Raw genomic sequence first — 24,076 nt, forward strand, 5'->3', positions numbered from 1 at the left:
AAGGGGGTTGGACTAGAGCAGACATGTCAAACACAAGGCCCGGGGGCCGGATCTGGCCCACAAAGTGGTTTCATGTGGCCCGTGAAGCCACCCTGGAAACAGTGAGGGAACGGCCCCCACTGCCTTGGCCCTGCCCCAGAGACCCTCCTTCTGCCAGAGACCCTCAGATCTGTCCCACTCCTGCCCAGGCCCCCCATAGGCACCCTTGATGGGAACGATGTAGAGCTGGCCACGCCCACCCAGTAGGCCATACGCACTCTAGCCACACCCACCCAGTAGGCCACGCCCACCCTGGCCATACCCACCCGGCCCCCTGAGGGCAACCACAATGCTGATGCGGCCCTCAATGAAATTGAGTTTGACACCCCTGGACTAGAGGATCTCCCAGGTCCCTTCAACTCTGTTGTTATTCTGAAGGTGGTCCCCTCTTGTCCTGCCTCCTTACCAAACCTGGGCCACAAAAGGTCAGCCCTTAACTGACCTCTATGTGGAAGAGGGGGCTGTGCACACACTGGAACTCTGGCAAACGTTCCTCCAGATTACGAGCCCGGATCATGTTCTCGACGGCCTCCAGATCCTTCAGCTGAAGGTCGTTTACGGGATCCAGAAGGGGGAGGCCTTCCGGAGAGCCTTCAGCTAAACGCAGCAACTCCTGGGTTGCGGTGGCCGCTGATGGCCCAGGCGGGTCATTCCTGAAGAGGGTGAGAGAGGGAAAGAAGGAGGCCACAGTAGGTTTTTAATGCCCGACCCTTGAAAATCAGTGTCCCCAGTAACTGGGTGCCCTCAATCCTTTCAAATCCTCCCTTGTGTTCCAAGTCACCTTAAGTTAAGGGATCACGAGCCTGGTGCCTCTCAAATAGAAGAGGTAGATAAATCTTTTTTTTTTATTGAAAAGTTTTACAAATTTTTTTACAAAACATCCCCAAAACCCACCCACCCCCAAAAAACCCTCCCCCCACTTCCCAGAGCTGAATACAGGGTCATAAATATAATAATCATATTCTAACTAAAATTATCCATTATAAAATTAACCAAATTCATAATGTGCTTTAACTCCCCTTTAACACTGATACATTCAAATTATTAAAAACATAATAATAACTTAAACAAAAATATAATCAATACTAATATAATAATAACTTAAACAGAAATATAATCAATACTAATACTAAAGTTAATAAAAATCTAAAATCTACTCATAAGCTAAATGGAACTTTTTAGTCCCATATTTATTCTGAATATAATCTATCCATCTCCTCCAAACTGAAATATATCTTTCTTGCGAATGATCCTTCAAATAAGCAGAAATCTTAGACATTTCTGCAAAGATTCGATACCTTAATTACCCATTCTTCTATAGAAGGCAAACTATCCTTCTTCCAATATTGTCCCACCAGTAACCGTGCTGCTGTTATCAAGTTCAACATCAGATTAGTTTCTTTAGTATCACAATCTACAACAATACCCAGTAAAAACAATTGTGGAGAAAGGTAGATAAATCTTTAAGCCAGGTCTAAATTACTGCGAGACCGCCAACTTTCATGTAGTTTTACAGGCAGTCCTCAACTTACGATTGTCACTGACCTCAGGGCTACAGTTGTTAAGTTGTGGTGCTAATTAAGCAGGCCGCCACAGGACCGCACCCAATTTGGCGAGCTTTTCCTGTGGTGCTTAACGCCACAGTTGTTAAACAAATGCCTCAGCAATCAAGAAAAATGTTTTCCCACCAGAAACTGGAAGTAAACACTGGAAACCAGCAAAAACCAGTGACCCTGCAAAAGGCCATAAATTTAGGCCCGTTGCCAAGCACCAAAATGCAATCACATGACCATTCAGGGGTGAGTGTTGGTGTTAGTGCGGCCATCCAAAGTTTGAAATCAGTTCATAAATAGCTCTGGGAGTGGGGGGGTGGGTTTCCATCACAACTTTGAACGGTCGCTAAGTAAGGATTACCTGGACGAGCCTTCCCTGATACAAATTTCAAGATTTTGACTCTTTAAAAAGAAGCTTGGGCGCGCAACTTGGGGGTCCTTCTAGATTCACAGCTCTCTTTAGAAGAGCATATCGGAGCTGTGACTAGGGGGGCCTTCGCCCAGGTTCGCCTGGTGCGCCAGTTGCGACCCTATCTGGACCGGGATGCCTTGCGTACAGTCACTCATGCGCTCGTGACTTCTCGTCTGGACTACTGTAATGCTCTCTACATGGGGCTGCCCTTGAAGTCCACTCGGAGGCTCCAACTGGTGCAAAATGCAGCCGCGCGAGTTGTGCTGGGGGTTTCCCGATACTCCCATGCTACACCTTTGCTCCGCGAGCTGCATTGGCTGCCGGTTGCCCTCCGGGTGAGATTCAAGGTGTTAGTAATGACTTACAAAGCCCTACATGGCATGGGTCCGGATTACCTACGGCAACACCCGCGGCCGGCGTCAACTTCCCTCCGTCCAGTGCGCTCCCACAGGGAGGGCCTCCTCAGGGTGCCTCCGATCAAAGAATGTCGATTGGTGGCCCCTAGGGGGAGGGCGTTCTCTGTGGGCTCTCCAGACCTATGGAACCGCTTGCCGGTTGAGCTCCGGATGGCCCCCGACGTTCGCTCCTTCCGGCGTGATCTAAAAACGTATCTATTTGAGCAGTCTGACCTGGTCTGATGGGTTAGGATTGGGGTTTTAATATGTTTTTAATACTGTTTTAAACTTGGGCTAAATATTTAATCGTTTTTTAACTTTTGTATTCCGTTTTTTATATTTATTGCCCTGTACACCGCCCTGAGTCCTTCGGGAGAAGGGCGGTATAAAAATATAATAATAATAATAATAATAATGGGGCCTGTTTTCCTACGTTACTATGTTGAGAGACGACCCATAGGAAAGAGAGGATCGACTCCAAACATCTGGCAACCAGCTTCAAAGAAGAAACTGAGAAAAACCGAGAGAAACCGAGAGGAGAAAAAAAACACACACACACACAAAACCCACGGATGTGTGTCTGCCCAATCGACTAGTTAGCACTTTAAAAATAATAATAATAAAAAAAATGCAAGAACTCAGCTCCAGATTGCTGGAATACAAAAGCGAGGAATGCTGGGCTTACACGTAAACATCATTTCCCAGGCAGGTTTATTTATTTATTTGACTCATAAGGCCACCCCATCTCAAATGAATCATTCCGGGCAATTAAACAATGCCGCTAAAGGAATCTGACGCGTGGACCCTCTCGCCAGATCGGAGGGTGGGGAGAGGAGGAGTAGAAACGGCGAGTTTCGCTTCTCCGGCTCACCTGAACCTGGGCATTTGTCGTTTCTTGAAATCCTCCAGGATACGCTCGGCATTGACGCGGAGGGTTTTCGTCGTGACGCCCAGAATATCTGCTGGGCCCAGCTTCTTTATGGTGTGCCCACAGGGGCCTGTGAGGGAGAGGAGAAAGAGTCTGGGTGTCAGAGCCGCTCAATGAATTCTGCCCCCCCCTCCCCAACCTTTATCTTTATCTTTATTAGACTTATATACCGCCCTTCTCCCGTAGGACTCAAGGCGGTTCACAAGGTTTTTTAAAATAACAATACAACAATTACAAAAATTAAGAACAGTTAAAAGAATTACATTTAAACCTTGAATCAATATAAAACCCCAATTAAAATCCGATTTAAAACCCCAGTTAATACTCTCAGTCCGGGCCAGAAAGCTCAAAGAGCCAAGTCTTCAGGTCCCGGCGGAATGAGCGAAGGTCAGGGGCAGTCCTAAGCTCTACGGGCAGCTGGTTCCAAAGGGCAGGCGCACCTACAGAGAAGGCCCTCCCCCTGGGTATTATCCGCCGGCAATCTTTTACCGGCGGTACCCTGAGAAGACCCTCCCTGTGGGAGCGCACAGGACGAAGGGAGCTTGATGCCGGCAGCAGGTGTTCCCTCAGATATCCCGGACCCAAGCCATTTAGGGCTTTATAGGTCATCACCAGCACCTTGAATCTCACCCGGAGGGCAACCGGAAGCCAATGCAGCTCGAGGAGCAGAGGTGTTACGTGGGAGTATCGGGAAACCCCCATCACAACCCGCGCGGCTGCATTCTGCACCAGCTGAAGCCTCCCAGTGGTCCTCAAGGGCAGCCCCATGTAGAGAGCGTTGCAGTAGTCCAATTGGGAGCTCACGAGTGCATGAGTGACTGTGCGCAGGGCAACCTCCTGCCCACCCACCCCCTCCGCCCCCAAACGACTCCTCTTCTGAGTCCCCATCGTTTTACCTTCGGGAAGGAAAAGCTTCGTGTGCAGAAGATCCTCGGGCAGAGGCACTTCAGCGGAGGGAGCGGGATTCCATTCTTGGCCCTCGGTCAAGCCTCGCTCCACAGAGCTCTTCTCACACATCACTAAAGTGCTGAAGGCCCGACTGGCTGAGTCTGAAGAAACCTGGAGGACGGGGTGTGTGGCGTGTCAAGATCTTCGTTTTCAAAATGGCACCCGGGAGCCACCAGGCCCAACTTTCACACGAAGAAAACTAGTTTTCCACCCTCGAGCCCAATTATGGGAGGGAGGCAACTGCGTCACAAGATTGGGGTGCTGCGAGCTACAAGACCGAGAACTGTGGATCATTATTTAATATCATCTCAATTTTGGCTATCTCATAGATACAGTGTGTGTGTGGGGGGTGGGGGCGGGTGGGTGGATTATTTGATTCCCCTGCTGGTTTTTTACATTTGCCCACTGACAAAGAAATGATCAGTCTGCATTTTTTTTGTTACTCTGTCTCTCACTGTTAAAATAAACCTACTATTAAAATTATAGACTGATCATTTCTTTTTCAGTGGGCAAACGTACAAAATAGATAGATAGACAGACAGACAGACAGACAGACAGACAGACAGACAGATAGAGCGAGCTAGATATAGAGACAGACAGACAAATGATGATAAGATAGATAGATAGATAGATAGATAGATAGATAGATAGATAGATAGATAGATAGATATAGACAGACAGACAGACAGACCGATCAGGGGTCTTCAAGCTTGGCCCTTTTATGACTTGTGCCTGGCTGAGGAATTCTGGGAGTTGAAGTCCACAAATCATAAAAGGGCCAAGTTTGAAGACCCCTGAGGTAGATAGATAGATATAGATATACAGACTAGATAGATAGATAGATAGATAGATAGATAGATAGATAGATAGATAGATATAAATAAATACCACTCTGGCCTGATTAGTATTTGGATGAGAGACTTGAGAATCCTGGCACTACAGGCTAATTGGGATAACTCTCAGCTTTCCTTTGCTTTACAGCTCTGCAAAGGAGATCGTAAATGAGAGGATTGGTCGCAAAGTTATTTTTTCGCCACCATTGTAACAACGAATGGTCGTTAAATGATGTAATTGTTAAATCAGCACTCCTTACTGAATAAGGCCTTTTTAACAGCATGGCTGGCTCAGGAATTCTGGGAGTTGAAGTCCGCAGGTTGTAAAGAAGCCATATTTGTCCAACCTTGGCACAAATAGTTCCATTCCATTTGTAAAGCACCAGTCTGGGGCAGTGCGGAAACAATGGGACCTATTGTCAACCATACCATTTGGCACATCCAAAAAAAAAAAAAAAAGAAACTCGGCAGATAGGAACTACCAAGAGTTAATCTTTACTGAAAGATCCATTTAGGCACAGCAAAAGCAAAGTCAGCTCTGAGGTTTTCCCCGGCAAAAACCCACATAGGTTAAAAAAACCAACAACCCTTTTCACCCCTGGGCTGCCCACAGTTCGTTATCCACCAATTACACTCAGTACTTTTGTCTTGGGAAAACATTCTGCGCTGGCTGGTAGCTCCGAGAATTTAGCCTTGGTGGGTAACTCCTCGGGGGGGGGGAGCAGAAGAGTCTCATACCTTCCATAGCCTCCCCCCCGCCCTAGGATTTTACCACCCCACCCCTACCACCCATTTGTGTTTGGCAAAACTGCGAGCTGGGAGTTGATGCAGGCAACGAAGAAAGCGAAAGCAAGCGAATCAGCTTTTGACACCTACTTGCAAGATGACTCCCAGGGCATTCTTGTGCTCTTGGTTGTTTACCACGATCACTCGTCCCACAGAAAGGGCTTTCAATCCATTCACAGATTCCATTACTCGCCTCTGAAAGGGAGAAACCCATAGGGCAGGGGTAGGCAACCTCGGCTCTTTTATGACTCGTGGACTTCAACTCCCAGAATTCCTGAGTCAGCTATGCTGACTCAGGAATTCTGGGAGTTCAAGTCCACGAGTCATAAAAGAGCCGGGGTTGCCTACCCCTGCCATAGGGCAAGGCAACAGATGCATCTTCCCACCCATAAGTGGACTTCAAAGAAGAAGGATTCATCGTTCCAGTTTCGATCTTTCTTTTGGCCTTGATCTTTCCAAGCAGATTTAACCAGAAGGTCCCCAACCTCTGGGCCGTGGCGCACTATCGGGCCGTGGCCGCTTGGGCAGTACACACACGCGCGTGCATGCTCACCCCAATCCTCATGCCACCATTGCTGCAATGGACACACCATAGTGGCATTGCCATGAACTTTGTGCAGGTGACGGCAGTGCTGCAAGTGGCAGGTGGGCCGCAGCGCAAGCCTCACACGGGGTGTGTGTGTGTGGCCCGATCCTTGCGCCAGCGGTAGCATTGCTGTGAACCTGGCGGCGGTGCTACCACAAGCCTCACACATGCTCGCAGCCCGCACATTCACGCTTGCGCATGTGCGTGTAAGGCACCTGCCCGTCCCTCTCCCACCGGGCCGCCAACCCCAAAAGGGGTTGGGGACCCCAGGATTAAACCACAATTCTCCTCAATCCCAAACAGCAGGGTTAATGGAGATGGTGGTTGAATATGACTTAAATTCGAAAGGACGAGATTGGAGAAAACTGGAATGGAACGTTCCTTTCCATCCCATCTGAGTAAGAGGGATGATTGATCTGTGCAAGATGGGACGCATCCCGACAGCGGTGTCTCAAGGGGAAGGAAATTTTGCGAGACCTACTCAGAGTTGCCTCCTCCCCTTGAAATAAGGGCGGACATCTTGGCTCGGGGGTCACACCTCTCACGTGCCAAAGCTGAATCCAAGGCAAGGTAGTTTAGACAGACTCACCCAAAAATGCCTTCTAAAGGCATCTTCCTCAACTTGTATTAGGAGCACGACTCCTACAATAAGTAGCTCCGCAGCCCCAATTCAACAGCAGGATACCAGACTCGGGGGTGGAAGACTATCTTAGATTGACGCTTGTCTGGGATCTGAGGTACGACAGTACCATGAGGTGAAAAAGAACCTTTTGCCCCAGTTCTTCCGGTCACTACCTGAACGCGCTCCCGGATCTCTTGCAGTTCTCTGACTACTGAATAATACTCTTGTAAGTCACCAAGCTGCCTTGAGGTGTCTGGGATTTCCATGTTGGCTAACATACTGCTCAGCTGGGCGATTCTGTGTTCATAGACCTGGAGAGGAGACACAGATGGTGAAGCAGCGCCATACAGCGCTCCACTCCTTGCCTTCCCCTTCCCACCCAGTTCCAACCGTTTTAACATAAAGAAGCTGAGTTCACAAGACAGGCTAGGTCAGGGTTAGGGCACCTTGGCTCTTTTATGACTTGTGGACTTCAACTCCCAGAATTCCTCAGTTGGCATGTCTGGTTCAGGAATTCTGGGTATTGAAGTCCATAAGGCATAAAAGAGCCAAGGATCCCTAATAATGACCTAGCCTGTTTTGTGAACTCAGCTTCTTCATGTTAAACTATTCCAAATTCCAAATTCAGTCCTTGATACCAAATGAGAACAAGTCTTTACTATATCAGAATCAGCTGGAAGGGACCTTGGAGGTCGTCTAGTCCAGCCCCCTGCTCAAGCCAGAGTTCCTATACATTTCAAATACCATATCTTTTATATTTATACACACACACACACACACACACACACACACACACACACACACGTATACATATACACACATATATATATACATATACACACACACATAAAAATAAATATGCGAGGGCAATTCGGAAATAAACCTCCATTTGTGCATGCGCGAGGAATAGGTGGGGATAGTGACACCCGTGCTATGGCACCTTGCGCAGCAGTTCAGTAGGCAGTGAGGAGTGGAAGGAGACGGTTGCGTTGCAGTTGACTCGTCCGCCAGATCAATTGAAAATGAACCAGTTCTTTAAATGAAACAGTCGGTTGCGTCGCACCGCTTCGACGATGACAATGTGCTTCACGATGCTGTTACAGGGTGCCTTCAATCCCAGGCGGGAGATTTTTTTTGGCAGAAGGAATTTCAGACCTTGTAAGACGTTATGACAAGTGCCTCAATTTGAATGGCGATTATGTCGAAAAGTAATGTAACGTTGTAGTTTTCTAATGTGTATAATACGAGTTCTGTATCTGCGAGTGTCCGTCACTGAAAACCCAAAGGAGGTTTATTTCCAAATTGCCCTCGTAGATACCATATCTATATTCCAAGGATATACGACAGGGGTCTTCAAACTTGGCCCTTTTATGAATTGTGGACTTCAATTCCCAGAATTCCTCAGCCAGGCATGCTGGCTGGGAGCTGAAGTCCACAAGTTATAAAAGGGCCAAGTCCGAAGACCCCTGATATACTATATCCTTGGAAAACCACTGCTAGCTGGAGGGACTCAATCATCTATAGCAGCTTAGGCTTCATCTTCTTGACCAAGGGTCTCCAAACTCGGCAACTTTAAGTCTTGTGGACTTCCAACTCCCAAAATTCCCCAACCAGCCTGGTTGGCTAGGGAATTCTGGCAGTTGAAGTCCCCAATTTTTAAAGTTGTCAAGTTTGGAGACTGTTGTTCTTGACTTGAAGAGATGGACTTCCAACCAACAGTTAGCTACATTTCCTGATCTATATCTCCTTATGCAGCCTCCATTTTCTTCCAGGCCTACTCCTGTCTTAAAAAGGAGAGTCCTTCTAACGCATGTTATCCTACCCCCATCTCAAACTGTTGTATCCCAGAAAACTTTAGGATGCTGCTCTGGATTCCTCTGGAGCATCTTTGAGTCTTTCCAGGAGCTATTTCAACTCCCCCCCCCATCCATCACACCTTGCTGTCTTTCCGGGTGTGGAACTCGGAGAAGCTTCTCCTCATCATGTCTTCCACTCGGAGTGCCTCCACTCTCAACAGGTTTAGGATCATGGTGTAAGTCAGGCGGAACTGGGACTGCAAGCGAGTGGGTTTACCCTAAAGAGAAGAGCAACAAAGATGATTGGGGGACTGGAGGCTAAAACATATAGGGAACGGTTGCTGGAATTGGATATGTCTAATGAAGAGAAGGACGAGGGGTGACATGATAGCAGTGTTCCAATATCTCAGGGGCTGCCACAAAGAGGAGGGACTTAAGCTATTCTCCAAAGCGCCCGAAGGCAGGACAAGAAGCAATGGATGGAAACTAATCAAGGAGAGAAGCAACCTAGAACTAAGGAGAAACTTCCTGACAGTTAGAACAATTAATCAGTGGGACAACCTGCCTCCAGAAGTGGTGAATGCTCCAACACTGGAAGTTTTTAAGAAGAGACTGGACAGCCATTTGCCTGAAATGGTATAGGGTTTCCTGCCTGAGCAGGGGGTTGGACTAGATGACCTCCAAGGTCCCTTCCAACTTACTATTATTATTAAAGGAAGCAGCCTAAGGTTAGACAAGGAGAGGGCGAAGCAGATTTTCCTAGAAGGCGCTACAAGAGATGATGAGCTGGCAGTTCAATAGGCAAGGATACACGTGGGCTTGAATCCTTTGGAAAAAGAACAATGGTCCCCGGATTTAACTTCCTAAGAGCTTGAAACCAACCGGGTTTCTACTCCTTATATCCATGGAAAAAGTTTTGCATGTGTAGTGTCAGTCTTCTAAAACCGCCCAGGGATTGTTACATAGTACAGCCAGTCCTCACTACCACAAACGGAGCCCAAAATTTCTGTTGTTAAGTGAGACACTTGTTAAGTGAGTTTTGCCCCATTTTTAGGAACCTTTCTTGCCACAGCTAGTAAGTTAATCCCTGCAGCTGACAAGTTAGTAATCCGGTTGTTTAAGTGAATCTGGGTTCCTGTTGTGATTCAGGGTCAGCCTAGTGTTGTGATTCAGGGTCAGCCTGTGGGTTCGGCAGTTGGGTCGGACGACGACTCAGAGGAGGAGGGGGGTGTTGAAGATCTTGCTGATGATAGCCCTCAGGCAGGCCCCTCCCACTTGGTCACCATGGAGACCCAGCTGTGTGAGCCTGACAGTGTGGATGAAGATGACCCACAGCTGGCCCTCCGCCCGACGCAGGAGGCAGTCAAGTAGGAGCAAACAGAGGAAGGCTGTGGGGCTTCTCGGAAGGAGGCAGAGAGAGGCCACGCCCTGAACTCTTTATAAAGGGAATGTTTGGGGAGGGCTGGTTTGCTGAAAGCAACAGCTCAGATAGTGTTTCAAAGCTCCTGTATCTTGGTACGTGTCTTGTTTGTTTTTTGTAGTAATAAATTTGGCAGACGTCATTCCAGCCTCTTGCCGTTTATAAAGGGGTTGCCTTTCTGCAGGGCCGGTAGCAGGCTGGTACAGAACAGTTCCCCATTGACTTTGCTTGTCAGAAGTTCACAAAAGGGGATCACATGAACCCCCCCCCCGATGCTGCAACGGTCATAAACTATGACCCAGTTGCCAAGCGTCTGGATTTTGATCACCTGATCTCCATCGGGGTGCTGCAAAGGTTGTAACTGTGAAAAGCAGTCCTAAGTCACATATATTTCAATGCCATTGTAACTTTGAACGGTCGCCAAATGAACTGTTGTAAGTCGAGGACTACCTGTAAGAGTGGCAGCCTGGTACTTAACAGCATTGAAGCTCGTCATATTTGGTACGCCACACATTTTGACGTGAAAATTTTGTCCCGGTCGACTCATTGTTCATTTGGTACTCCATGGCCAAGCTAGAACTTGTTAGTGTCGGCTGCCTTGTGACTCGTTACATTATTCCTTATGGGGAAAAAAAATTGTTTGGTACTCATCGTTTCTGACACTCATCGCACCTCCCAAAATCAATTAACGATGAGTACCAAGGTACCACTGTACTGGCAGTCCTCGACTTACAGCTATTATTTTAGGGACCATTTGAAGTTACAACAGAACTGTAAAAAGTGACTATGACCATTACAGTATTCTCGTGGTCACATGATCAAAGTTCAGATGCTTGATGACTGACTTTATTTATTTATTTATTTATTTATTTATTTATTTATTTATTTATTTATTTATTTATTTATTTATGGGATTTATATCCCGCCCTATCTCCCGAGGGACTCAGGGCGGCTAACAACAACAAAACTTAAAGGTCTCTGTACAGTAAATTAAAAATAAAATTTGAAATAAATTAAAATAAATTAAAGAATAGAGTTAGAATTGTAAATATAATTAAAATCCCTGTCAGTCTAGGTCAGCCAGGTGGAAAAGGAGTGTTTTGAGGCTGCGGCGAAAGGACTGGAGATCTTGGGCCATCCGAAGCTCAGGGGGGAGCTGGTTCCACAGGGCTGGCGCTCCCACAGAGAAGGCCCTTCCCCTGGGGGTCGCAAGCCGACATTGTCTAGCCGACGGTACCCTGAGGAGGCCTTGTCTGTGTGAGCGTACTGGGCGATGGGAATTCGTTCCCGGCAGCAGATGGTCCTGCAAGTATCCTGGGCCTAAGCCATGTAGGGCTTTAAAGGTAAGAACCAGCACCTTAAATCTCACCCGGAGGGCAACCGGTAGCCAATGCAGCTCACGCAGGAGGGGTGTAATATGGGAGAATCGGGGTGCTCCCATCACTACCCATGCAGCTGCACTCTGCACCAGTTGAAGCCTCCGGGTGGTCTTCAAGGGCAGCCCCATGTAGAGAGCATTACAGTAGTCTATACGGGAGGTAACGAGTGCGTGGGTGACTGTACGTAGGGCATCTCGGTCTAGAAAGGGGCGCAACTGGTGTACCAGGCGAATCTGGGCAAATGCCCCCCTAGCCATGACTCCAATATGATCTTCAAAACTGAGTCGTGACGGTTAGTGTCCCGGGGTCATGTGATCAGCTTTGTTGTTAACTCAACAACCACTTAAGAACCAGGTTACCAGCTCAACAACTGCAGTGTGTCAATGTAAACATCCGATGACACAGTGATTGACTCAACAACCATGGCCGGAAAGGTTGTACAATGGGGCAAAACTCATTTGACTATGGTCTTGCTTAGGAACAGAGATGTGGGGTTCAATTGTGGTCGTAGGTCGAGGTCTACCTGTACTTCCAATGCAGTAGGTGTATACCTTTGGAGCCTCTTAGAGCCCCGTGCTTCACTTCATAGCCACCCAACCGTACTAAACCAAGAAATTTAAAAGATCAGCCAAATTTATTTAATATTCAGACAAGCTCTTATCTAAAGAATTAGATCAAAACATCCATTGATCAGCTAAGTCAGGGCTTTTCAACCTTTTCACCCATTGTGCCACTTTTAGGATATGGCAACATCCAAGTACCACCAGTCACCTAGCAAGGTGTCAAAAACTTGATGACCAAAAAAAAAAAAGGAAAAAAGTGATGAAGTACAGGTAGTCCTCGACTTACAACAGTTTGCTTAGTGACTGTTCGAAATTACAATGGCCCTGAAAAAAGTGTCCCCCCAAGCCACAGCCGAGCAAGACACCTGCCTGCATGCCCAGCGGCGCTCTTCCTCCTGTCTGAGGTTTTCATTGTTGTGAGCATTTCTGTTGAGGATTGGCAGTGGGGGTGGGGTGGGGTATTTGGTTTTCATTACCCCCCCCCTCTGCTGGGTGGTTGCAGCAGGGTTTGGTCACATCACATGACCCTGGGACACTGTGACCGTCATAAATATGAATCAGTTGCCAAGCATCTGAATGTAAATCACAAGACCCTGGAGATGCTGCAGTATTCCAGCTGATCGGTGCTTCTTCCTGGCTCAGAAGCACCACGATCAGCACCACGCTCCAGCTGGAGCCTGGTGCTGATCCTGGTGCTTCCGCTGAGCGCTGACAGCCCTGCAGCTCCAGCCATCTCTCGCTCAGGCTTGTGCGGTGCTGCCACCGGTTCAGCTCATCCCCCTCCCCCACTACCACTTTTCTAGGATGGCCGCGTACCACCTGCCAGGTGCCAATGTACCACAGGTGGTACCCGTACCACTAGTTGAAAAGCCCTGAGCTAAGTCATACAGGAAGTCCTCGACTTACGACCTGTCACCTAGCAACCATTTGAAGTTAGTACATACCTCTGCAGCATTACTTACGATCCAGTTTTGAAGTTCCAGTGACTGTTCCCTCACAGTTGCTTGACCACGATTTATGTTTTTTGCCGTAAACCAATGTTTACTCCCAGTTTCTGGCAAAAATCACCCACTGATTTGCTTAACAACTGCTACATTACCTTAATGACTGCAGTATTTGCTTAACAACTACAGCAAAAAGATCATAAAATTGAGGACAGTCACATGGCAATCTGTTTAATGACCACCACAAATTATGACTGTAATTCTGGGTTCAATTATTACTCAGTTATCTGGTTCAAAAACAACTAGACACAAGGACAATTCCTCCAGCCCCTACCCCAGGCCATCACTCTGCTAAACACCTAATTCCCACAACGTTGTCTTATGCCCCTGGGACGTCAAACCACCTAGTAGGGACATATTACTATTATCCTTCTCATCTTTCCAATGATCTATTTCCTTAGCTTTTTAGGACTATCACTTTGTTGTTTGTATCCTAGAATTTATGTTGATTGCTTTTATTTATTATGACTTATGTTGATTATTTAGTTTCCCATGACTATCACTGAGTGTTGTATCTTATGACTTATGACGATTGTGTTTTATAATTGTGATCATGATTTATCACTTGTATGTACGTAGTGAGAGCTTATGCGACAAGAGACAAATTCCTTGGGTGTCCAATCGCACTTTGCCCCCCCCCCCAAAAAAAGAATTTTATTCTATTTTATAAGTCAAGTATTAGGTGTAAGGGGAAAAAATTTCTGGGAGTCTACCTCTGTGAAGATCTGACCTGGAAAGTTAACACAACCCAGGTGGCTAGAAAGGCCCAACAGAGGCTTCACTTTCTTAGGGTCTTGCGGAAGAACAGGGTAGAACAACGGCTAATGACCCTCTTTTACCAGTCTACTATAGAGAGCGTCCTCTTGTATGGTATTGTGGTTTGGTATGCTGGTCTGACAGCCGTGGACAGGAAAGCATTACAGAGGGTGGTGAGCACAGCACAAGATATTGTGGGCTGTTCCCTGACACCACTGGATGACATCGCCAGGGCTCGTTGCCTTGGAAGAGTGAGGAAGATTCTCAGGGATGACTCACACCCTGGACGGTATCTCTTTACTCTCCTACCATCTGGTAGGAGATATAGGAATATAGCCAGCCGTACCAACAGGCTGAAAAATAGCTTTTATCCGTGGGCTGTTAGGCTTTTAAATGGGACATAATCTCTGTGAATTTATGCACAATTGACTTGGGAGGCCGGTGTGTGGTGTAGTTTGGCTCACATGGTGTGGTAGAATGGAGGGTTTGTTGTCACTGTGTGTTGGGGGGAGAGAGCATGGGGGGGGAGGCTCAGCTAATCTCAATGTACACATGTTGTACTTTGACAATAAAGGTTTATTATTATTATTAAATGTCCAAGCGGAAGCCTGCAAGCATCTGATTTTTGGACCCAGAAGGGGTTTTGGTTATCCTTTGTTCTTATTGAGGTTTCCAATAAACTTTAATCCTCAGCCAGGAGGAGGATATTCATTACTGGCTGTAATTTCAACCCAAATATCTCAAGGCGGGTTCTTTTACAGCTTAAGCAACTGCAGTTGCGTCATTTGCAGCTTAAGCCAGACAAGCACACAACAATCGCTCACCAGCATCATCCGATGAAGGTCGGCCATTTCAGGCACTTGATTTTTGCACAGGATAATCACCATCCCGGTGGTGTCGAGACCTCGACGCCCAGCCCGGCCGGCCATCTGGATGTATTCGGCTATTAGGATGTGGAAGAAAGAGAGATAATCCTACGTGGTGTGGTATAACCGATGTTGCCATCGAGCGAGAGAGAGAAGAAGGAACAACAACACAAGCTTCACTCTTGCCTCAGCCAGACTGAGAAACGGAAACTCATCTCTGTATATAGGTAGTCCTCAACTTACGACAGTTCAGTTAGTGACCATTCAAAGTTAAAACGGCACTGAAAAAACTGAGTTACGACCATTTTTCTTACTTACGACCGTGGCAGCCTCCGCGTGGTCATGTGATCAAAATTCAGGGGCTTGGCAGCTGACTCTTATTTAGGACGGATGCAGCGTCCCAGAGAGTCATATGATCCCCTTTTGCGACCTGCTGACAAGCAGAGTCAGTGGGGAAGCCAGATTCACACTTAACAACCGTGTCTCTAACTTAACACCTGCAGTGATTCACTTAACAACTGTGGCAAGAAAGGTCGTAAAATGGGACAAAATTCACTTAACAAATGTCTCGCTTAGCCACACAGATTTGGGGCTCCGTTATGGTGATAAGTTAAGGACTACCTGTACTTTAATGCTGTTACCTTCCCACCGTAGTGGTCCCTATTTTTCTACTTGCATTTTTTACGTGCTTTCGAACTGCTAGGTTGGCAGAAGCTGGGACGCGTAACAGGCGCTCACTCTGCTACGCGGCACTCGGGATTCGACCCGCCAAACTGCCGACCATTTGATCGACAAGCTCAGCATCCTAACCCACTGAGCCACTGTTCCGTGCACCTTTGGCATGTGCGGGGGAACCTTTACCTTTACCTTACCTGTACTTTGTTAGAATTTTATCCTTTCAGCCCAGTATTTCTCATCCTTGACCACTTTAAGATGCTCAGACGTTAACTGCCAGAATTTTGGCATGCTGGCTAGGGAATTCTGGGAGTTGAAGTCCAGGCATCTTAAAGTGGTCAAGGCTGAGAAACACTGCTTTAGCCTTTTGACGTACAGGGGTCCACAGATTTAAAAAAGGCTATTTTTGTTTTCCTTTGGGGAAGAAACCAGCATAACTCTGCTGTGGTCGCTCTATATATGTTCCCAGTCTCAAAGTGATCCCAGAATACCCTAAACAGTTGAGATAAATTGGCTTGCTGGCTTTTGGCCTACAAAAAAAAATCCCAATAGCTCTAGGGTACGTCTCTGGGATGTGCCATCTTTAAAGGTTTCGGGGCAGCCAGCAGGAACAGTGACAAGAGGAACAGCTAGCAAAGAGAAAAAGCTGAAGGTAGGAAGTGGGAGATGATGTGCAAGAGAAGGGCAGGCAAATGTGTTGGTCTGTGTGGAACATCTGGCCATTCTACTTATAAACACACACACACACACTCATAAAAAAGGGCACCATGAAACGTATTCCTCTGCTCCTACCTGGTACCAAGTCCCGGAAATTCGCGCCGTCATGTTTACGAACTGAATTGAAAACCACAGTCCTTGCTGGCATGTTCACTCCCATGGCGAAAGTCTCTGTGGCAAAGAGGATCTAAAACCAAGAAGGGAAGGAGAAAGAATGAATGAACTTTTATTGTCGAAGTACAACCGTGTATACGTTGAGATTCCACCTCTTTTTCTTGGCCAAAAACCCAGAATGGCTTTTAGCAGCTTTCCTCCGCCTGATGCTTTCCAGAGAATTACATTTCATCCCCTATAGCAGTGATGGCAAACCTTTTAGAGACCGAGTGCCCGAATTGCAACCCAAACCCCACTTATGTATCATCGGGTGCCGAGTGGGCGTGGCCCATTGGGTGGGTGTGGCTGCGGTGGTAACAGCAGACGGGGGGGGGGGGGCTAAAAAGTTCAATCCATCAATTCCAACTTTGCGAGATCTTTTTTTTCCCCATAAGAAATTGAAATTGATTGATTGAACCTTTTTTTTTTTGCACACGGTAAGGTAAAGGTAAAGGTTCCCCCACACATGCGTGCTAGTCGTTTCCGACTCTAGGGGCCGGTGCTCATCTCCGTTTCAAAGCCGAAGAGCCAGCGCTTGTCCGAGGATGTCTCCGTGGTCATGTGGCCGGCATGACTAGACGCCAAAGGTGCACGGAACGCTGTTAGCTTCCCACCGTAGTGGTCCCTATTTTTCTACTTGCATTTTTACGTGCTTTTGAACTGCTAGGTTGGCAGAAGCTGGGATGAGTAACAGGCGCTCACTCTGTTACGCGGCACTCGGGATTCGACCCGCCAAACTGCCGACCTTCTGATCGACAAGCTCAGCGTCCTAACCCACTGAGCCACCACGTCCCTTTGCACACGGTAGCAGAGGCCTAAAGCGAAAAGATTTTCTAAAACCCAGCTGAAGACCTAGGACTGGGGCGACGGTCTGCGTGCCCACAGAGAGGGCTCTGCGTGCCACCTGTGGCCCGCGTGCCACAGGTTCGCCACCACGGACCTATCACCCTCCAGCCCAATGACTGGGGGAGGCGGGGGTGGGGGCTGGGGTTCTAGAACATCTCGCCACAGCCCACTCGCCACAGGACAATTCACCAAGGCCAACTTGCTTCAGGACAAAAATTACATAATATTGAAGAAATAGTGCAACAGAACCATTAAAGAAAGGATGCTAGTGGAGGGACAGAGTGAAATGTGGATGACCAGAATTATGCAATATTTTTTTTTATTTGTTTGAAATCACGAAATAAAATTGTCGAACTGTCCTGCAGCGAGTTTCCCTTTAGCTAATTGGCTGAGGCAGTGGTGAGTTGGCTGCGGCAAATTGGCCGTTTCGAGTTATGACATTCCAGACCAGGGGATGATGGGAGGCATCCAACCATCTGGAGGCACAAGATTGGAGAAGTCTGGTCCATGGGACATTCTGTCAGCTGCAAGAAATCGGGAGCCAGGATGGGGTTCAAAAAGTATTACAAGTTTATTCCATGCTACCTGTACAGATAGTCCTCAACTTACAACAGTTCGTTTAGGGACAGTTTGAAGTCACAAGAGCCCTGAAAAGAGCGACTTATCACCGTTTTTCACACTGAGGACCACTGCAGCATCCCCATGGTCACGTGATCAAAATTCAGACACTTAGCAACTGACTCATAGTTATGACGGTTGCAGCGTCCAGGGGTGATCGATCGCCTTTTGAACCCTCTGACAGACAAAGTCAATAGGGAAGCCAGAGTCACTTAACCATGTTACTAACTTAACAACTGTAGCAATTCACTTAACAAATGGGGCAAAACTCTCTGAACAAGTATCTCACTTAGCAATAGAAATTTTGGGCTCAGTTGCGGTTGTAAGTCGAGGACTACCTGTACACAAGAATCTGATCTACTAACTGTCAAAGATAAAGAGTCCAGAGACTTCAAGGGAGAGCCAGACGTAAGCCTCTTATGGGGGCACAGAGACTCCAACCTCATGATGCATTTGACCCCACCCCCACCCTTAGGCTCACCCTGGCCATCTCTTACACATACCTTGACAAGGCCTTTGCTGAAAAGCATCTCCACAACCTCCTTGAGGATGGGCAGAATGCCACTGTGGTGCACCCCAATTCCACGTTTCAAAAGGTCGACCATGTGAAGAACCTGAGAGAAAAAAATCCCATAGGCTAGTTTTTTAAGTAACCAAATCATCCAACTTCCAATTTAATTAAATTTAATTTTATGTTGAAATCCAGGACTAGAGAAGATTTCATACATTTTCCATTAGTCTGTATCTATATCTATATCTATATCTATATCTATATCCATATCCATACCTATACCTATACCGATATCTATATAAAGGTAAAGGTAAAGGCTCCCCCGCACATGTGTGCTAGTCGTTTCCAACTCTAGGGGCTGGTGCTCATCTCCATTTCAAAGCCAAAGAGCCAGCACTTGTCCAAGGACGTCTCCGTGGTCATGTGGCCGGCATGACTAGACGCCAAAGGCGCACAGAACGCTGTTACCTTCCCACCGTAGTGGCCTCTATTTTTCTACTTGCATTTTTATGTGCTTTCGAACTGCTAGGTTGGCAGAAGCTGGGACGAGTAACAGGCACTCACTGTTACACGGCACTCGGGATTCGACCCGCCAAACTGCCGTCCTTCTGATCGACAAGCTCAGCGTCCTACCCCACTGAGCCACCGCGTCCCTCATCTATATCTATATCTATATATCTATATCTATGTTGTTGTTGTTAGTTGCGAAGTCGTGTCTGACCCATCGCGACCCCACGGACAACGTTCCTCCAGGCCTTCCTGTCCTCTACCATCTTCTGGAGTCCATTTAGGCTCACACCTACTGCTTCAGTGACTGCATCCAGCCACCTATATAGATATAGGTGGCTATACCTATTTTTATATCTCAGGGTTCTTCAAACTTGGCCCTTTTATGATTTGTGGACTTCAACTCCCAGAATTCCTCAGCCAGCGTGCCTGGGAGTTGAAGTCCACAAGTCATAAAAGTACCAAGCTTGAAGACCCCTGATCTATCTATGTATCTTCCATGTCTATATCTCTATCAATCATCTAATATCTATCTATCTATCTATCTATCTATCTATCTATCTATCTATCTATCTATCTATCTATCTATCTATCTATCTATCTATCATCTATCTATCTATCTATCTATCTAACTATCATCTATCTATCTATCTATCTATCTATCTATCTATCTATCATCTATCTATCTATCTTTCTACCTACCTACCTACCTACCTAATTTTTTTTGACACTTATCTCACTGCAAGGCAACTCTGGGCAGCTTACAAGGTTAAAAGCCATAAAACTACACATACACAAATATTCTAGTAACAAAAATACGGATGATTAAAATTATGGTAAAAAATGCTCTAAAGGTGAGGGAGGGAGGAAACAGGATGCGCAGTGGGTGAGGTTGCTCCCTCCACACCTCCAGTGTGCTACACCACGGTTTGGAGCCCTTAACTTCCATTCCTCTTCCTCTTGGCAACCATGGCTACAGAGATGACCTTCTAGTCATCCGTTCGTTGTCTCTCACCTGAGGCAGCTGCCGATCGGCGCCCTTCAGTCGGGAGATGCACTTCTGGAAGAAGACATGGATCTCGCTTTTCTCGGTCGTCGTGGTCAGATCGATGGTGGTCAGCATGGAGGCGTTTTCGTCGCAGCGGTTGCGAGAGAAGGTGAAGGCCACCACCGGCAGTTGGTCCTTCTTGCGCAGCATGTCAATGAGGGAGAGCCAGATGTTCTTGTCCTGCGGAAATTCCAGATGTTTGCTCCAGGACTAGATCCTCCCACCAACCTTCTTCTCTTTCGATGTAATGCTCCCTTCTTTCCTCCCCACAAAGGAGAGCATCCAAACATCTGGATACATCTCATGGGGTGTTATTTTAACTGATGGGTTTTTTTTGTTTTTTTTTAGCGCCGGGAAAGGGAAAGATTAACCCATTTACTCATATTTTGTCCACACACACAAAGCCCTACTCAAAGCTAACGTAATTCAGCCCACCTGGCCTGGCCCAGCTCCTGCATGCATTGGCTGCTTGGCCCCAAAGGTCTGGGAGTGCTTGCTAGTTCGCTCCTTTTTGGCTTCTACAGCGTCATAATACCTGAAAGGATATAAGAGGAAGACAATAAGGGATGTTATTACATTATAAGACAGAGCGCCCAGGTGGCATATGTTTTCCTAGGCTGCAAAAAAATATTTTTTTAAAAAAAAATCTTGGCCCGATGACCTTGAATTCCTCGCGGCCGATTCAACCAGATGTAAAAAAGGATCCAACCTGGGTCGGTCACTGGGACCCGAGGTTTCGTTTCCCAAGCTTCCATTTTCATGCTGGAGCCCGTCCTCAGGGAACTTCTCTCTCACCAGAATGTGAGCTATGGACTATTCTATGCCTAGTATTTATGTGGTGCCTGTTTGTGTGTGTGTGTGTGTGTGTGTGTGTGTGTGTGTGTATTTAGTTGCTCATTGAGGTGTTGATGGCTAGTTATTAAGCCACTGACTGTTGGAAGGGCTCCAGCACAAGTCCAAAAACCTCCAGAGATTAAACCTCTGGTCCCAGTGACCAACCCAGGTTGAATCCTGCAACATTATTATCCTGGGATGTGCATATTTGTCTTCATTCACGAGATTAGAAAGAGATTCCGGGGCTATTACCTGCTGTGGGAAAGGATGAACCGGAGCACTGTTTGAGGCAGGTTGTTATAAACCTATGATTAAAACTCGGCGAGGTTTTCACCATTTCGCCGTGGCATTTTTAAAAAATTCATTAACGAAGACAGCTTTAATTCTGGTGGAAGTAGGGAAGGAGTAGTTGGCCTGGAAGGTATTGTTATTATTATAAGGGATCATCTGTCAATCTTGAGCAGGGGTCTTCAAACCTGGCAACTTTAAGACTTGTGGACTTCAACTCCCAGAATTCCTCAGCCAACTGGCTGAGGAATTTTGGGAGTTGAAGTCCACAAGTCTTAAAGTTGCCAGGTTTGAAGACCCCCGATCTTGAGCTTACCCCTTTGTAAGGAACGTCCCACGGGCGTCCACCAGGAGGAAGAGCTCGTTCTGCGTCTTCTGGCTATTTCCCGTGTACAGATAATGCTCCAGCGGAACAGGGCGCTTCAGGGTGCTGATCACATAAATCTTCTTCCGCTTGATTCTCCTGTCAGAAGCAGGAATCCCACAAAACGGGGTTATTTGGGGGAGCTCTTCCCTCCCCTCCCCTCCCCTCCCCAAAGCTTTGCTTTTTCGGAGAGCATACGGGTAGTTCTCAACTTAGGACCACCACGGAGCCCCAAATTTCTGCTGCTAAGCGAGACAGTTGTAAAAGTGAGTTTTGCCCCATTTTACGACCTTCCTGGCCTCAGTGGTTCAGTGAATCACTGCAGTTGTTAAGGCAGTAACACAGCTGTCTAGTGAATCTGGCTTCCCCCACTGACTTTGTCGGGGGAGGGGGTCGCAAAAGGAGATCACGTGACCCTGGGACACGGCAACCGTCCTAAATATGAACCAGTGGCCAAGCATCTGAATTTTGATCACGTAATCACAGGGAGGCTGCAAAAGTCGTAACTGTGAAAAACGGTCATAAATCACTATTTTTCAGTGGCCTTGTAATTTTGAACGGTCCCTAAATGAACTGTTGTAGGTCAAGGACCACCTGTATATTGCTGTTCTGTACCAGCCTGCTACCGGCCCTGCAGAAAAGGCAGGGACAACCCCTTTTACAAGAAGGCAAGAGGCTGGAATTACGCCTGCCAAATTTATTACCACAAAAACAAACGGAACAAGACAAACCAAGAAACCGGAGCTTTAAGAAACATGAACTATCCGAGCGGTTGCCTTCAGCAAACCAGCCCTCCCCACACATTCCCCTTATATAGAGTTCAGGGCGTGGCTTCTCTCTGCCTCCTTCCGAGAAGCCCCATTGCCTTCCTCTGTTTACTCCTAATTGACTGCCTCCTGCGTCGGGCGTCCTTGAACAGGGCCAGCTGTGGGTCATCTTCATCCATGCTGTCAGGCTCACACAGCTGGGTCTCCGTGTTGACCAAGTGGGAGGGGCCTGGCTGAGGGCTCTCATCAGCAAGATCTTCAACCCCCTCAGCAAGGTCTTCAACGCCCCCCTCCTCCTCCTCTGAGTCGTCCGACCCAACTGCCGAACCCACAGGCTGACCCTGAATCACAACAATTGCCAATCTCTGGCTCAGTTGCCTTCTAAAGGGGACTAGACAACTGCTAGAGCACTGATGGCAAACCTTTTAGAGACCCGAATGTCCAAACCGCAACCCAAAACCCACTTATTTACCGCAAAGTGCCAGGGCTGCATCAGCATTGTGGTGCCCTCAGGTGGGGCAGGGAGGCACCTCTGAGTGTTGCTTCTGGCATGCAAAAACTGGGAGCGCAAAAATGGGCCACTGTGTTGCAAGGCGCAAAAACGGCTGCCGCCCCCCCGCCATACAAGGCACTGCACCATGCAAGAACGGGGCAGGGCTAGTATCACGCAGGCACTAGCCCCGCCCCATTTGCAGCGTGTGTGTGCTCGCGGCCCCGTGCGCTTATGCACGCATGTAAAATGCTTCCCCCTCCCTTTTCTTCCAATCCACCAATCGACAATAGTTGGGGAATCTCTGCTCTACCACCTCTACTCGAGCTTGCTAATCGGCCGCTTCGCCTCCTTTGTGCTGGGCGGGGCTCCTGCTCCAGGCGGCGGTGGCAGCCTGATGGATCTGCTGCTGGCGGTGGTGGCGCGCGTGCCAACAGAGAGGGCTCTGAGCGCCACTTCTGGCACGCGTGTGCCATAGGTTCGCCATCACGGTGCTAGAGCAAAGGCCACCAGGAGCTACATTATTGCTTCTAGATGTTCTCATTCCATAATCGAAAGCTATAGGAGAGGAAGGTCGGCCTGGGCATCACAGGAACATCGGAAAAACATGTCTGGGGCTTTAGATGAGCTGCCAGACCCTCGAGAGTAACTTTCTGCTCACCCAATCCAGTCAGCAAACTCCAGGGTGTTGGGGACGGTGGCACTCAGCAAAATTATGTTTACGTGGTCTGGCAACATGATGAGAACCTCTTCCCAAACCACACCACGCTGAGGAGGAGAAAAAAAAAAAGACAAGAACAGAGGCTTCACTTTCTTAGGGTCTTGCGGAAGAACAGGGTAGAACAATGGCTAATGACCCTCTTTTACCAGTCTACTATAGAGAGCATCCTCTCGTATGGTATTGTGGTTTGGTATGCTGGTCTGACAGCCGCGGATAGGAAAGCATTACAGAGGGTGGTGAGCACAGCACAAGACATTGTGGGCTGTCCCCTGACACCGCTGGATGACCTCGCCAGGGCTCACTGCCTTGGAAGAGTGAGGAAAATTCTCAGGGATGACTCACACCCTGGACAGTATCTCTTTACTCTCCTACCATCGGGTAGGAGATATAGGAATATAGTCAGCCGCACCAACAGGCTGAAGAACAGCTTTTATCCATGGGCTGTCAGGCTCCTGAACGGGAAACAACTTTATGTATGATTGACTTGCGAGGCCGGTGCGTTGTGCAATTAGTTCACATGGTGTAATAAGATGGAGGGTTTGTGTCACTGTGAGTTGGGGGTGGGGGCACTGACTTTCCACTGTGATCCAATAAAAGGAAGGAAGGGACAATGCAAAGTCCTGACCAAGGAGCACTTAGACACTGTCCTTC

At 47.5% G+C, this 24,076-nt stretch overlaps 1 protein-coding gene across 1 annotated transcript in view; it reads right to left on the reverse strand.

The window, feature by feature from the left end:
- SKIC2 (SKI2 subunit of superkiller complex) overlaps positions 1-24,076 on the reverse strand; it is a 51,914-nt gene that overhangs the window by 6,755 nt on the left and 21,083 nt on the right. The window contains exons 13-25 of the mRNA XM_081321987.1: positions 23,366-23,472; positions 21,400-21,546; positions 20,397-20,496; positions 19,929-20,141; positions 18,399-18,509; positions 16,354-16,465; positions 14,845-14,963; positions 9,039-9,176; positions 7,276-7,413; positions 5,985-6,089; positions 4,224-4,386; positions 3,271-3,397; positions 482-692 (exon numbers count right to left, since the gene is read on the reverse strand). Of these exons, the coding sequence (XP_081178113.1) occupies positions 482-692; positions 3,271-3,397; positions 4,224-4,386; positions 5,985-6,089; positions 7,276-7,413; positions 9,039-9,176; positions 14,845-14,963; positions 16,354-16,465; positions 18,399-18,509; positions 19,929-20,141; positions 20,397-20,496; positions 21,400-21,546; positions 23,366-23,472 (1,791 nt within the window). The remainder of the gene's footprint in view (positions 1-481; positions 693-3,270; positions 3,398-4,223; positions 4,387-5,984; positions 6,090-7,275; positions 7,414-9,038; positions 9,177-14,844; positions 14,964-16,353; positions 16,466-18,398; positions 18,510-19,928; positions 20,142-20,396; positions 20,497-21,399; positions 21,547-23,365; positions 23,473-24,076) is intronic.

The sequence above is a fragment of the Vipera berus genome, assembly GCF_964194415.1.
Source record: "Vipera berus genome assembly, chromosome: 2".
NCBI lineage: Eukaryota > Metazoa > Chordata > Lepidosauria > Squamata > Viperidae > Vipera > Vipera berus.